At 42.0% G+C, this 15,615-nt stretch overlaps 1 protein-coding gene across 5 annotated transcripts in view; it reads right to left on the minus strand.

The window, feature by feature from the left end:
- CUX1 (cut like homeobox 1) overlaps nucleotides 1-15,615 on the minus strand; it is a 267,048-nt gene that overhangs the window by 205,040 nt on the left and 46,393 nt on the right. For all 5 annotated transcript variants that reach the window (XM_040082722.2, XM_040082720.2, XM_040082718.2 and 2 more), the window contains exon 2: nucleotides 12,257-12,367. In XM_040082722.2, coding sequence (XP_039938656.1) covers nucleotides 12,257-12,367 — 111 coding nt within the window. The remainder of the gene's footprint in view (nucleotides 1-12,256; nucleotides 12,368-15,615) is intronic.

Genomic DNA, 15,615 nt, shown 5'->3' on the forward strand with positions numbered 1-15,615 from the left:
GGTTCCCTATGGGGTCAGAGCAGTAAAACTGATTCTGATTAAGCTGCATTACCAGATAGAAGCAGGATCTCAATAATTTACAGCCAGAGACAGGATAAGTGTCCATTAGTATTAGTGTCTATGGATGTACACTTTCTATTTTTCCACATTTTCAAGGCCTCTGAGACCATGTCTGGGCCTCCAGCTTTCCCTCTTCCTGGCTCCAAACCATTTAAGTCAAACCCCTTCCCCCAGGCAGGAGAGAAGCTTTCCTCATTAGCATCCTCTCCACCCCCAAAGGGGGGTAAGGAAGAAGGCAGGATTATTTGAAGTCAATCTGGACACACTAAATGGTCTCTAATGGTATCTAGAACACCAAAAATCAGGATAATTTGAAAAAGTTATGAGATTGGACATGATCCAAATTCATATGAGCACAGCAGGATGTTCTGCAGATGTGTCAGTGACCCTTAAGTTTAGCAGTCCCCAATTTTTGTTTGTTTGTTTTTAATATTCCATTCAGCACCAGCAGTCTTGGGAAGGGCACGCTTGAAGCCAAACCAAGAAGCAGTAAAGGAAATAAAACAATAAGCCAGATCAATCCTTACAGAAACCTGGGCTCATTATATTAATTGTGCCTAAGCCTCCATCAATGTGTTCTTGGCCATTTTCCCTTGGAGAGCCGATGCAGAGTGACTGCACTCACTTTGTGCCTCCTCCACTAATGAGCAGCCTCATGCCACTTCAATGCCTCTTCCCTCCCAGGAATCATTACCTCAAGAGTTAGAACTAATTTGACAAAAATCTGTTCTGCACCATCATCCCCAGGTTCTGGAGGTTTAAAGAAACCATTGAAGGCACTTGCTGACAGGTCAGAACAGCTCTCCATCGGCCTCCAACAAAACCAGATGAGTAAGAACATCTGGGTACAGGTTTGGAGTCTTTTTTTTTTTAAATAACTGCTTTATATTCGAGTTACCTGCACTTTCCCATGTACATTTTTGAAAGGAGTGGTACAAAATTACTTCTCTTGCTCCCTCAAATTCCAGAGACAGGGATTTTTCAGACTGTGAGCACAGTGAAATTTAAAAAAAAGAAGAAAACATCAGAAAACAAACCACAGTGACGGCTGTTCTATACAGTGTCCCCAGTTTTGGGGTGGGCAGGACATCCCAGCAGTGGTTCTCATCCCCTTGGGATGCACTGGGATCATCTCCACATCTTTTAGCCCACCCTGGTGCTGCCAGACACTCCTGCAGCTGATGAGCAGCAGCCACCCAAGAGGTGGTTGCATGATTTTGTGTATAGAGAGCTTGTAAAGCACTTTGGGAAGCTGCAGGATGAAAAGGACTATATAAATGTAAGATATTATTATTATTAAACCAGTGATCTGACAAGAAGAGACAGCTCTTCAAATCTCTACAACAGCTTGAGCTGAAGAGATCAGGGAGTCCAATTTGAAAAAATAATAATTTGAAACGAATTGGAGGATTAGAAGTGGCAGTTCTTTTGTGGATTCTCTGTGGCAGGTAAATTTAGTAGGCTACTTTAATTTTGCATCGTTTTAACTCCTGGCAATGTCCTGTGCACTGAATCTGACAGAGAGACAGAGTGTTTGAAGCTGTCGTGGCTACATTTTAGTCTCCCAATTTTACAATCAGTGTTTGAATCTGCTACTACAACTCTGGGTACAGAGATCAGAGGCTTATCAAAGAGACATCCATTTCAAAGACAAGAAGCAGCTTTGACTTCATTCCTTCAATGCTTAAAATTCCTGAAAAAGCAGATGAGCATACCACAAAACAGGTCTGAAGGAAATCTCTCTATCGGCTCCGAACCTATTCCGGTATTAATTTTTTAAGGATCTATTTTGGTCTCAAGTAAAATGAGTGTGTTTAGCAGAGATAATCCTCTCAACAGGTGAGCTTAATATATGCCTTTTCCCGTGACTGACTGAAAGAACGTTTTAAACTTATTGCTTTTTCAAGCATTAATTGAAGAACTACTTCAACCAGCTAGCTGATTTTCTTTGAATCTTTTTTTAGACTAATAATGTCTTCCCCTTCCTAACAAAGCAGCACTTCATTTCTTTATTGCTGCCCTTATTTTACCTGCATGGATGAACCAAGGGCACCGTGGGCAGCAACATGTGCAGTTTGCAGCAAGATGCCAGGGTTTCGAGGGTGTATCACCCACTGGAGTGCTGCTTTCCACACCCAGCTCTTGGTTTTAAGCTGAGTTTCGGCATTCACACGAGTGAGGATACGACAGATCGGCAATCACATCAGCATGGAGGTGAACCTGGGTGATTTGCTTCCTTCTGATCTCACACACACACACTGCCTGGCACTGAGACCACTGCCCACTCACTGGAACCAAGTGCCTGGCTGATTTTTGCTGGAAAGGAAGAGGGGGATCGCTCCAAAGTGGTTTGCAAAGCTGATCCCAGTTCCTCCAGCTGAGCACTGCCCAGCCCAGGGAGGCCCTGGAAAGCTTGTGCAGGGAGCAGTGGATGCTTTCCCACAGACAGTGGAGTTTCCCAAAAAGCACTGGAGATGCTTTCACTGGGACAATGGATAGAGTTTCCCAAGGAGCACAGGTTTCCAGAAAACCACGTATCCAGGCATCGGAGGGCAGGATGAGGTGAGTGCAGCCCCAAGCCCACCTCTGGCTTCTTGTTTTCACCCATCCCAGCTCTTCAGCGCCTCATCAGCAGGACTTAGAGGCAAAGGGGATCATCAGCAACAGGTTCATTTGTCTGATTAAGGCTTGGGAGATGTGGCACCGGGAGCTCTGGCGCAGCACAGTCCTGCAGCCAGGCCCAGGCAGCTTGAAAGGAGCCGCCCACCGCTGCCAGCCAGGGAACGCATTAAAGCTGCCTTCGAAAGCCACAGCCACAGCAGCAGCCTCAGCACGGCTCCTCTGCAGGTGTGGACACGTCCCAAAGTGCACACAAAGTGCTCAAGAGTTCGGCTCACACCGCTTCTGACAAACAGGACTGAGAAGATTTCACACGTCGGGGCGTTTTTGAACGCACTCCCAGCGCCGTCTCGCACCGAAGGAAAGCTCCGGATTAAAACCGGCCTTGAACCTGTTTGCAGGGGCCTCTCCTCAGAGCACCTCATCTATCAGCATCCAGCCCAGCAGCAGGGTTTCTTCTGCAATATTTCATTAAAAGGTCCTTGGTGCCCACACACACACACACTTGGATACGCTGACAAACCTGACATATTCTTCAAAATACTTCAAATTACTGTTATTTACCCAGTAGGAAACAAAACAGATGGAAAACCACAGCAGAAGCTTTTCACGAGATGTGATGATGCTGTATCTACCTCATCCAGCTCCATGAACCAGATTGCTTTCATTCATGACCTGAGCATTTTTTACTGCTTTCTCCATTTCAGAGAACAACAAGAAAACCATTTTGGGACAGAAGCGTCCCAATTCTGGGTCCTTTAACAGCTTCAATCTTAATAAGTAATAATAACAGAATCATGGGATGAATTGGGTTGGAAGGGACCTTAAAGCTCATCCAGTTCCACAGGGACAAGGACACCTTCCACTATCCCAGGCTGCTCCAACCCATCCAACCTGACCTTGGACGCTGCCAGGGATGGGGACACCACAACCCCAGTGTCCCTGGGTGAAAAGAATGAATAAATGAAGTGATGTCTGTCCCAGTGGCAGCCCTGTGCCAGGGTATCCCCAGGACCAGCACAGAGCTCGTTCCCAACTCCTCATCCTTCCTGCTGAGCACTGCCCTGGTGCTGCTGCTTCCGAAGAAAAGCTTCCCTTTTTAGAAAGTCACCGTGTGTTCAACAGATAAATAACCACCCCTGTACTTAAAAAGTGCAGAACTATGGCCATAAATAAGCATTAGTGCTTCAAAAATTGTGAAACCACAGCTTTATGGTTTTAAACAGAGACAAGGTGGAATCCTGAATGGTGGCAATGTATTTCAGATGAAAGCTTTCAAGGAGATGAGGAATAGTTACAGGAGCTGGAACCTGAGTAGCTACAGTTGCATTAAATTATTCCATCTGCAAGTCCATTAAAAATTGTTAATGGTTTTGTATGGCTTTTATATTTATTGGGTGGGTTTATTCCTATGTGAGTCATACATATTTATTACCACAGGCCAGATAATGGTTATTAATAAAACTTCTTTTATTTGCATACTGTCTTGATGCTGCCCTAAATATTTACAACTGGGCTATAAAATATAAAGAATCCTCAAAAATTCTAAATAGCACCAGGGATGCGTCACAACTTTGATTTTTGTACTTTATTACTTTTTTGGTGGTTTGTTTTGTCAAAACTGGGGGGAAAAAAAACCCTCTCAGCCTGGTAAATCCATTTCTTTTCTCAAGTCAGAAAAGCACTAATTCTTTCAAAGCTTTAAAGCACTGTTTGTGTGGAGGAAGTGAGAGGAGATCCAAAGTTAAAGCAGGCTGGTTTTTTCATAATTAAGAAAATACATATATTTCTACACATAATTACGAACAGTAACAAAAGCTCAGTATTAAAATAGGTCCACTGAATCCCTGGAATTGTGCCTGCCAACTAAAACACCTACTATGAATTTAGTAATGGGTTATGCAAACATAAATTACAAGGCCAGACATTTTAAAAGGAAAAAAAGGTGATTTATTGTCACACTGGAGACACGGCAGGATAGAAGCACAATTTCATTTTTCCATATATTCATCAACACTGCAGATGTGTTAATGCAAAAAGAATTCCAAAATAAAAATGGCTCTCAACTGCTCTAATTCTCATCTGTCATTTAATTTACTTTAAAATTGTTACCAGAAAGTACTTTTTTTGTTTTAAGCAAGCAAAACACACTCAAGATTCCTGGAAGAAAATAGTTTTAAAGAGCATTTTACAGACATTTCTCCCCCTAAAAACCAAGAATCCATCCAAAACTGACCACAACAGAGTGGCCTTGCAGAAACTGGGGGCATTTGGGAGGGTGTTTAATAGAAAAGCTTCAAACTGTCATTTGTACCTTGGGCATTTGCCTTGTGAATATTTTTAGTCCCCATATTAATAGTTTCTGGTTTTCTTTCAAGCAGATCCAACTATTCACTTATCCCCTGTCAGAGCAACGACAAGAATCTCTCGTAACTGGCAGCTCCTGTTAGAAGGGTTATTTGTGACAAGATGGTGATTTTAATGAGGACAACATGTCCCTTTAATTGCACCTGAGCCACTTTGAGGTGGTCCAGCAGAGCACCTGAGGCTTACAGAACCTTTGTTCACAAAGTCGAAAAGGAAAAGTACTAATTGAAGATGTTTAATTATTTCTTCGCTCGGTAAATACACATAGGAAGGAAGAGCAGGGGGATACTGATGCCGGTTGTTTTTAGAACTCTTGAAAATAAGTCAAACTATTGTTCAGGGTAAATTTAGGAACTGAGCTTCAGGCTCGCTCTGCCAGTGATCTCCACATAAATTCCAAGTTTTATACTTAGCTTTCCATAAAACAGAATGGAAGAACGGCTGGTAATTGTTGGTGCCGCAGTGAGAAAAACCTCAGCTGTTTCAGCTAAAAGAAATGACAATATTTTCCCTTAAAAGCCAGTCAATGATACGTCAATAAATCACGTCGTATCTTAATGCACACTACATAAAGTACAGCCATTCTTGCAGGAGGAAGGATGACAAATGCTCTGTCAGAGGGAGTTTTTTTTCCTCGAGTTGTGACCTTGAGGAGGTTCTCCTCTTTCAGCCCTCGCCCCCGAGCTTCCCCTGCCCTGGCCGCTTCCCAACTGGGTCAGCGCTGCAAGGTTCAAGCAAAGGCAACAACAACCAGGATAAACCAAAACTGTTTGCTTTGCCTTCCTTCGGCCTCAGTGACAGCACAAACTCACTGCGGCATCAAAGGCTTAACAAGAGAGATTAACTTGTAAATATTTGCTTACAAGTGCGTGCCTTTGTAAAGCACAGTAATACCCCAAATATCTCCTTTTCTCCTTCGCTGCAGCGGAAAATGCTGCACCCTTGGCGTTGCTGAAATCCAATACCTGCGACCAGTGCTGGGAGAAGAAAAAGTGAATTCCTCAGCTCTCACCAATGCCCAGCCAGGAAAATGCTCAAATCAAATAAATCTACATTACTACCAGCAAGTGACTTCAGAGGAATTCATTTTGAATTCATTTTGTCCGACTGCTCTAATGAGTTCGGTTGCATCAGGTGTGTCCCCCTCTTGAATACTTTTTTGGAGCTCTTGAATAAAGTAATTGCCTGTGTACTTTCAGACTTACAAAACGACTTTTGAGGTGAATGTGTTGTAGAAAATTGATTTAAGGGTCTCTTGAAAGCAAATGGAGAGAGAAAGTAACTCCAAGTGGCCTAGGTCATGTGGCTTGAGAAAATTGCTTTAAATTAAACTTCTCTGCCTAATAACACACAACCCAATCACGACTTCTGTAGGTCAGGGAAACTCTTTTCTTGGGTTTCAGACCTTTACAAATGCTGTTTGATAATCACGAAACCCTACATAACAATAATCCCCCAAACAAGGCTTCATTTGCTAAAAGGACTTTCTCAAGCCTTGCTATTCCCAAATAAATTGCACAGATTCTCCTTCCTGCCCACTGCTGCTGCCCTGCCCGGCTGGGAACAGCACAAGTTAAGACAAAAAAGGACAATTATTTAAAAAAAAAAAAAAAAAGAAAAAGTTTACTGGGTATGGTAGGAATGGTTAACGTGGTCAATGGGAAGTGAGTTTTAGGAGAAACCTGGAAAAATACAACTGTGAATTGTAATTGTTTTAGTGTCCTCTCACTTCCCATAAAAAGGCAACAAGAGATCATAATATAGAAATAGATGTTAGAAACCCTGATGGGTTTCCTGTGAACAAAGAGAATATGCTAAAGTGAAATATGTATTAAATAATCCATCCAGGGTAAGGCTGGACCTGATTTAACCCCTCTGACTCCACAAGATTGGTGTTTAGATCACAGTTAAAGATATGGAGATAGATTTCATTACTTTTCTGGAAAAGTCACATGATAATAATAATATACTTCTCCATTTAGCTTTTGAAATACCAAGCCCATGTAGTACAAATTATCAAAAAAAAATCATTTCCTGGCAAACAAAGTTCTTAAGAATAAAAACAGGGGAAGGTAGGACATGGGACCTAAATATTATCCTAAAGGAGAGGTATTCATCAAAGGGAGATAAAAAGAGAAAACTGGAAGGGAAAGGGAAAAAAGGAGGAAAAAGGTAAGAAGAGAGGAAAAATAGGAGGAAAGTGAGAAAAGGAAAAAGGAGGGGGGAAGGAAAAAAGAGAACAATAAAAGAAGTGAAACAACCCAGCTGTAGATGGCAGCAAATCAATATTCACCCCTCTGTACACAGACACTGAGAACATCAATTATCCTCAGACAGAATGTGTGTTTTCAGTAGATTTTGTTATTATTTCCACTTTGTCACACAGACTAGACCAAAGTTGACTGTGCAAAGTCACTGGGAATGAACATTACCCACAATTCTGAAGATCCTGCTCCCATTTCAAGAACTAATTCAAGCAGCAGAATGGTTTTATTTTTTTACACTTAATTTAATTATCTTTTGCTGTAGAGACTGGATATTTTAATAGAATATTCCAGAAACCCTGGAGACAAAGGATTTATGAATTTTGCACTTTGAAAAACTGAGTCCTTCCGTAATACCTGTCTTAATTTCCTTATGACTTGCAATTAGAATGATTTTTATATTCATTTATATTTATATGAATCTTAAAGATATGTGTCACCTTGACACAACAGGAGGAACAAAACCATTACTTGTGTAACAGAAGATTTTACAGGCATCTTTCTTTCTCTTTGGGGCACAGCAGAACTGTGACGGAGCAGGATGGGGGTGACAGGGATGGTTTGGGTGACACTGATGGAAAACAGCTTTGATGTAGGCAGGTAAATGTCATTTATTTGAGATTAACCAAGGGCTCAGGTCAGCAGGCTGCCCCCTCCACCCAGTCAGTGTTCAGGTGTTATGTTGTTTTTTAGCACTTTCCCATATTCCATTTTCCAGAGCACCTTTGTTTGAGAATTTATGTTTCTGTGCTTAGAGGTTCTCCCACATCCCTCCACAACTCTGCCCACTGAACCTTTAATCTGCTCTACAGGATTCAGATAGAGAATTTGGACATTTAAAGGTAATCTTGACTTTCTCAATCTCACCTGTTGGGTTCATTTACAACCCAGAAACTGCAAAGGGCAAAACCAGTGAGGAAGCACCACCCCAATTTACCATTTTTATCCATCAGGATAAAAACCAGGACCCACAGCAACAGGGCAAGCTCCTGTCTCTAAATGTGGCCTTTATGCAGGCACCTCACTCTGCCTGATTTTGCAGAGCTCACATCTCCCATGACAAAATTAGTTGCTTATTTTATTTCCCAAAAGCAGCTGGCCCAGGTCTCCCAGGCTGCTCTTTTGTCTTGAGCCCAGTTTAATGAGCCCTGGCTCAGGTGAGCCTGGTATTAACCCCACAGCTCAGTATTACCTGGCTTAACATGGCCAAATGCTAGAGAAAAGCAGTGGAGAGTTACTGGTTAAATAAGCTTAAAAGTAGGAAGTATTAGAGAAGCTTTTCAATGTTTAAAACAGAAATAGTTAAGCAAAAAGTGGTTACTGAAGTAAGAACTGGGTAAAAACAAAAGCAACGTTATCAACATTGGGAAGTATCTGCACTTCATGCCAAAAGTTACTAACCTGTGCACCTGGAAATATTTAGAGACTAAAAAAACCCCACCACTCAAAGGTGGTCATACAAACATTCCATTATTCACACTAGAACTGGCATATGAGGACAGGATTAAGTAAAACAAGAATTCCACAGAGGTTAAAATCCCCCAGAAATACCAGAGTTGGTCACCACAGTTCAGGATTTGTCACTGTAAGAAAACAATCATCTGATGCAGGCTGTCAATTCACGTGATATATTTTGAGATGTCTTCCAAGTAAGAGTCATGTAAAATTGATGTTGCAAGTGATCTGACCAGCCTCAGCCCTCCACAGCAGCTGCTCAGGGGGAAACAAATTGAGACTGAAAATACTCCAAAACATCTACGAGCAGCAGGTCTGACACGACCTCCTAAAAGGTGTGAGGAGGAGAAGAGCATTTTTGCAGTAACAGGTTAAGAACCCTTTCTGAAAGTTTCTGCACAACCACTGCTGAATTTTCTGTTCACGTAAAGTTCCCGAACATGAGCTACTTCTTCCCAGAGTCATCTCCCGGCATGCCAAGACAGAAATAGTATTTTAACATTTTTAAATACCAGAAGCCCTAGGGTCATTCCTCCAAACATGAAAACATTGTATTGCTTTTGCAGCAATTTTGATCATTTGCAAGGAAAGCAGAAATGACCCAAATGGATCTGTCACAATTTTGAAAGTAACAAGAAACAGAAGTATCCTCAACTTTATGAGCAGTTTTTGGAACCCTTTTGTGCTGCACAGGAGATAACTTTCAAGCTGATATTACGGAAAATCCGGAGGCAGCAATGAATAGGAAAGTCAAGGCAATCCACACTTGTCTCCTGATTTATGGTGGGACTGGCAAGGGCAGAGGAAAAGAGATGCTGGCACAGCCTAAACCAGGGCTGCAGCGACAGGGATGCAGGCAGGGTGAAACACAAAATGGAAAGTACAGTTCTGAAACAGATTGTAACATTTGACAATTCCATCTCTGTGGCTTTGTTTCTCCTTTCAATGCCAAGAAAGTTGTTACTTCGTGGTGGAAATTTAAATTGAGCTGTACCCTGGGTTATTTATCTGTCTGAAGAACGTTCTGCATCCAGGCTGGTTTTCTACCACAGAACCCTTTTGTTATGAAAAAGAACACTCTGGATGTTTTAGGAACTTAAATGTATCAGTTTGGAGATACCAGTGGCTCCCTGTGCATTCCCTGTCACCCTCAAGGACGTTTCCTGTCCCAGGGAGGTTCCCAGACAAAGCTGCAGTTACTGATCCTGCCTTCATTTCCAACTGCCTCCCAAAACTGCTCAACTTCTGGGGAATGTTCACAGACCTCCCTGCCTTCTGGGAGTGCAAAAATCAACTGAAGGTGAACACACACCCTGCCCAAGCTGTAAGCTTTGTGTGAGGAGGAAATCCAGTGCAGTTTTCCAGCAGGGACAGCTGGACACCCACATCTACCACCCCAAATCCCTTGGACAGGACAGAACTTCCACATCTGAGTCCCTCCCTGCCCCTGGGGGCAAAAACCACATCTCAAGTACAGCTGCCTATTCCTACAGTTCAGAGACTTCTTATTATTTGATCCCGTTTTAATTCTTTCTCTGTCACAGAAAGGAGAAGTCGCTCTTCAGAAACAAAGCTGCAGAAGAGCACCAGGGCAGAGAAGGCAAAGAAAGAACCTCAAAAATTCCTGCAAGGTTATAAAGGAATGTGGTTTCATAGGGGTTCCAGGACAAAAAGATGAGGATGTAGAACCTAGCAGAGATCCCAATTTCCTCAAACTCTGGGGATGGTCAGAGTGTTGTTTTGAATGTAGTCCCTAAATAAATAAACTCACATATAAATAAACTTATAATAAATAATTTAAATGAATAAATAGATAAATAAATCTTACATATTCTGGAAGAGAATAGAGGGTACAGAATTACATTTTGTAAAATAATATTTTAAACCTTCCCATCAAACGATTTGACTTCTGTATCCTACTTACTGGAAAGGACTGATTGAGTATCATTTCCCACTATATCTCTTAAAGTAATTGCAAGATCTGTTTGCCTCTGTACATTCCTCTCCCACTGAGTTACCAAGGTGCTCTCACAATGCACTTAAAAAGTGTAGTGTCTTGGGGGTTTTTGTTTGTTGCTCCCCTTCTGCTCCACAGAAATAAGACTGGCTTAAAGAAATCCTCCTGAAACCTCTAACATGCCATCAGATGGGAACTGGCAGCTACAGCCACATTCTGAAGAATTTGTCATTTTACTTACAGAAAAAAAAAAGGCAGGAGGAAACAGGTTTTGTAGTATGAACTTAAGCTTCTGGCAAACAATTGAAAAAGTGACCCCAGAATTCCATGTATTTTCTGGATCCTGTAACAGTTTCCTATACTCTTCATATTCTTCCACTTCTTCCTCCTTCTCTTCCCAGTAGTTTGTCAAGGAAATCAACTCACACTCTTACAGCACCTGAACTCACTCTTTCAGTCCTTTTAATAAGTCCTGTTCCTTCAAAGCTGCAGTCCCCAAATTCTCTCTCCTTCAAGGAGAACTGACTTCTGCCCCACAAAGCCTCCAGATAAAGAGCACTGCCCCTTCCCCACGAGTCCCTCCTGCTCCCACGTTCCCTTTGCCCCTCTCTGGGTCAGCATCCCTCCTCCTGCAGCCCCAGGAAGCAGAGCAGCAGCACTGAAGCTTACGACAGCTGCCTGCTGCTTCCCTCCCAGGAAGAGCCTTGGAAGGAGCTGGTGCTGGAATATCACTTATCTGGAGCTGGCTTTGAAACGCCACAACATTCCTGGATGAACAGATTGCTGGCAATCAGCAGGGGAAAAAAAAAAAAATAAAAAAATACCCAAATCCACAAAACAAACAGAGGAGGCAGCCAGCCCTGAGCGCTGCTCTGCTTTCAGCAGGGAACCGAGTGAGATTTTCTGTGGGTTTGGGGGAGCTGCACATGCCTGTGCACAGGCACTGCACATGAGCGGTTTAAACGCTCCCAGCCTCTCACACGTAATATTCACCTTGCCCATTTCCCCCACTGGTTTTACCCCTGCAGGTTTTACCCCACACCTGTGCTCCATGCACATCCTCCCGGGGGAGCTTGGCTCAGCCCTGACCTTGTTGTGTTTCCAGTGAAATCAACAGCGGAACTTAATTTGATTTTTGATGGAAAAATGAGCATCTTTGAAGTTAGGCCCTTGATATAGATTTATTTAGGCAGCGGAATGTCACTTTCTAAATCCAAGTGCTCTGAGAGTTTAGATTGGTGAAGAATTCTTATTTTTTGCAATTCTCCAGGTTTTACATTATTATATAATTTAGAGCGAGCCTGTTTGAAGGCCAGTGTTGACGCTTCCTCTAAAAACATCAATCCACATTTCAGTATTTACACAATGCAAAAACTCCCTGATGAGGAAAACATCAGAGACGAGCAGGTTTAAATAAAGACCTGGCAATACATACAAGAAAATCATAGAAATAAACGACTAAGAAGAAATCATCATTTCCACATGCCCAAGACCACCTACTTCAGCGAGAGACTGGGATGGCTTTTCTCCTTACCTCTGGAGTGTTTTTCTTGAACTCACGACTTTGCTCAATAAGTTTTTTCCTGGACTGCTCACTTTCATCTTGCCGGTTCGCCAATATTGTTGCTGTGGTATCGAGCTCTCTCTGGTAAGAAAAAGAAACACAAATAAATAAATAAATAAATAAATTTTAAAAAAGGAAATACAGTCAGAGCTTTGTTTGTCACAGAAATAAAATTAAAAAAAAAAACCAACCAAACAAAAAACCCCCTCATTCGTACATCATGTTATTGGGAATATATTGGGAATATGGAGATGGAAGGCTTAGGGAACAGCACAGAACAAGCACCAGGCTTCCAGAGATCTGACCTCCTGAATAACAGCAAATGAAGCTCTACAATCTCTTGGATTCCATCTTGCAATCAAAACATCACAATTTTTCTCAAAACTATTCACGGCTCCACCCCAGCATTACACAGGACAGAACCAACGGCACACGATACCCCTCCTAATAAATTCCCAAGTCCAGTGAAGATTACAGATCTTGGACATATTCAAACCAGGTTTATTTTCACCTGCCTGCTTTTTAAAGATACTGGTTTTCCCCATTTTGAGTTGCCCTATTATAAAAATGTATTAATTCAAATATTGGTTAACCTTACACTTGAACCTGGTCTGGTTATGCTTCAGTCATTCTTAATCTCCTATGACATGCTGTATATAATTCCATGCTGCCACTGCAGCGCTCTTTTCCATTTAAGTCTTGCCTTATCTGAATTTAGAAAAAAAATCTTTTCCTATTATTGGAACTTATTCCTCCAAAGTTATTAGCAGGTATCTCCATTTCCTCTCCAAAAAAGTATCTTTTTATAAGCACCTGATGAATGCCAGAGTATCTTCCAACACTTTCTACTGAGCTGAAGCACAGGTCCCACTGTTTTCCAGCCTCTTTCAAGTGTGTTCTCCCCATCCCAATTCCTCCACTCGGTGCTGTGCCTCCAAATGTCACCGTAATAGATTGAACAGGTCACTTATCAGTGCATAAACCAACAGTACTCAATCTTCTGTGTCAGTTTGTGCCTCTTCTGCAGTATTTCCACATAATATGAATAAATAAAGGCACATCCCCCCTCCGTTCAGCTACAGACCTCGTTCTTCAAGTCACTGGGAGAATCAAGAATTCATAAAAGAAATTTGGCACTGTTTTATCCTCTCATTAATTCAAAAAGAGAAAAACCTGGCTATGAGAAAAGTTCATGGAAAGTGAGAACAACGTGCTAGAGCAAGACTACCTTCACCTCATCCCTCTGCCAAGGTGCCTCCAACCTGCCTGCAAAACTCCCAATATTCTCCAGCAGAAATATGCCAAACTTCTGGAATTTGTTCATAACTCAACCACCTGTAAGGGAGCAAAAGCACAAACCTGGGACCTCCTGTCAGGTCTAATACCAGACCCCAAATAGGTGGTCAAGTCACTGACTTGTTACTAGGTACAAATACTACTGTCTAAATACTCTGAAAAAGCCTAATTCCTAATTTGAGATACATTTTTGAATGGGTAAATGTAAATCCTGGATGGATGGACACGCGTCTTATGTAACGCCACAGTCTGACCTCTCAATGGAAAATAAAAAAATCTTTTGAGTTCCCAACTCAAGAGGACCAATATTTTTTTTCCCTTTTAGGTTTATTAGCATAAAATTATGATTTTTTAAATAAATATATGGACGACAGTTATCCTAATCCTTGGAAACCAGCTCAATATGACAAATGGATTTGAAGCCAAGCAGCGTGCTAGAACCGGTGACCTAAATATTGTCACTGGAACGCTTAAAACTCTTTCTATAGCTGACTTTGAGTAAAGAAACAGGGCAATATGTCCACCAGATCTTGGTTTGGAATTCTGTAACATATGTGAAATCTATTGCAGAAAAGTGGGAAATACTTAACAGTTGGATAAACCACATTTGAAATTCATCCCAGCTAAGTTTATGCAAGAAAAAAGAGCAACAGAAACCAATGTGGTTAAGCAGAACTATAAAGAGCAATATAACGGCTAAGCAGAAGGCTTTTAAAAAATATAAACAATCTGGTACGGCCAGAAACTTGGAAAACTATATTTAAAAAGGAAGCACACATTTAGAGCCAAGCAAAGAAAACACAAATCATGAAGTAAGAGGGAATTTCAGTGGAGCAAAGAATCAAGTGCTTTGGCTTCCGATATCGAGCGCTAGCAAGGAACCCGAGCAACGGAAAAGCAAGCCTTCTGAAGGCCCGTGCTTCCAAGTTTCGAGGCAAGAAAGAAAAAGAAGCTATTTTAAAATAAAAATAAATTTAATCTTTTGTGCCACAATGAAGGGTCAGGTAGCAAATGACAGAGGACTTTCCCACCCTCGCTGCCTGATGGACGCCGGTGCCACGGCGCACTCACACCAGGCGCCTTCCCATTGCTTTCTGAATTCCTTCTGGGACAGGTGTGATAATTCCTGCCCACAAAACATTTCCTTCTGTGACATTATCAGGCACAGACGTTGCCAAGGAGAACTGCCAGCGCTGAGCTGCCTGACTCTGGGGGCTGGAGCCCACGAGCTCCAGATCTTGCACTGATGAGCAACTGAGAGCCTGAGATGCAGTCCCAGCTGAGGAGCAGCAGGTATCCAACCTCGTGATCTGATACAGAGTAAGGCATTGAATCTTCAAGCTATGTCATAGTTAATAAGACCCCAGTGAAAACTGTTTGGAAAATTGCTAATCTTTTCTTTTTTGCTTGATCTGAACCATGTACAATGCAAGTTTCATTTTTTTAAATCTAATAATAGATACAGGATTACAACCCACAAGGACAAATGGCAACTTTTTCATACTTTTGTGATTTAATCTCATGAGCTAGCCCAATCCTGAAAAAAAAAATTAATGTGGCCAATATATTATTTCTTCAAGCAAGCTCATTTTAAGGAGCAAAGAGTAGTAACTTCAATATTTCAAACCTGAGTACTGTGTAACACTCACGTGTAAACACTTTCCCAAGCCTTGCAAACACTCTCTAAGCAGATAACAAGTAAAAGGAGATGTAATTCTGCACAGAGAGAGGTGTGTTGGAGATGTGTGTTTTGGTGTCAAAAATAGGAGCCCATGTCTCAGTATCATCCTTCACACCTTTGAAATCAAAAGGGTTCCAAGGAAAAGCAAACAAAAACTAGGGCTCAAAGGTGTTGCAGCGGTGACCTGGCTGTGGAAAGGATTCAAAGCCTGGAAGCTTCAGTTCCACCGATTCCACGCTGGCTAATGAACTTTCTGGCCCAAAGCAGGCACCTGCAGAAAGGGAGTCACTGCTTGGAGCACATCTTGAGAGAACGAGCAGGAGCAATATCCCTCCCCCTGCCCCAAAGTCCC

Source organism: Hirundo rustica, chromosome 19 (genome assembly GCF_015227805.2).
Source record: "Hirundo rustica isolate bHirRus1 chromosome 19, bHirRus1.pri.v3, whole genome shotgun sequence".
Lineage (NCBI taxonomy): Eukaryota > Metazoa > Chordata > Aves > Passeriformes > Hirundinidae > Hirundo > Hirundo rustica.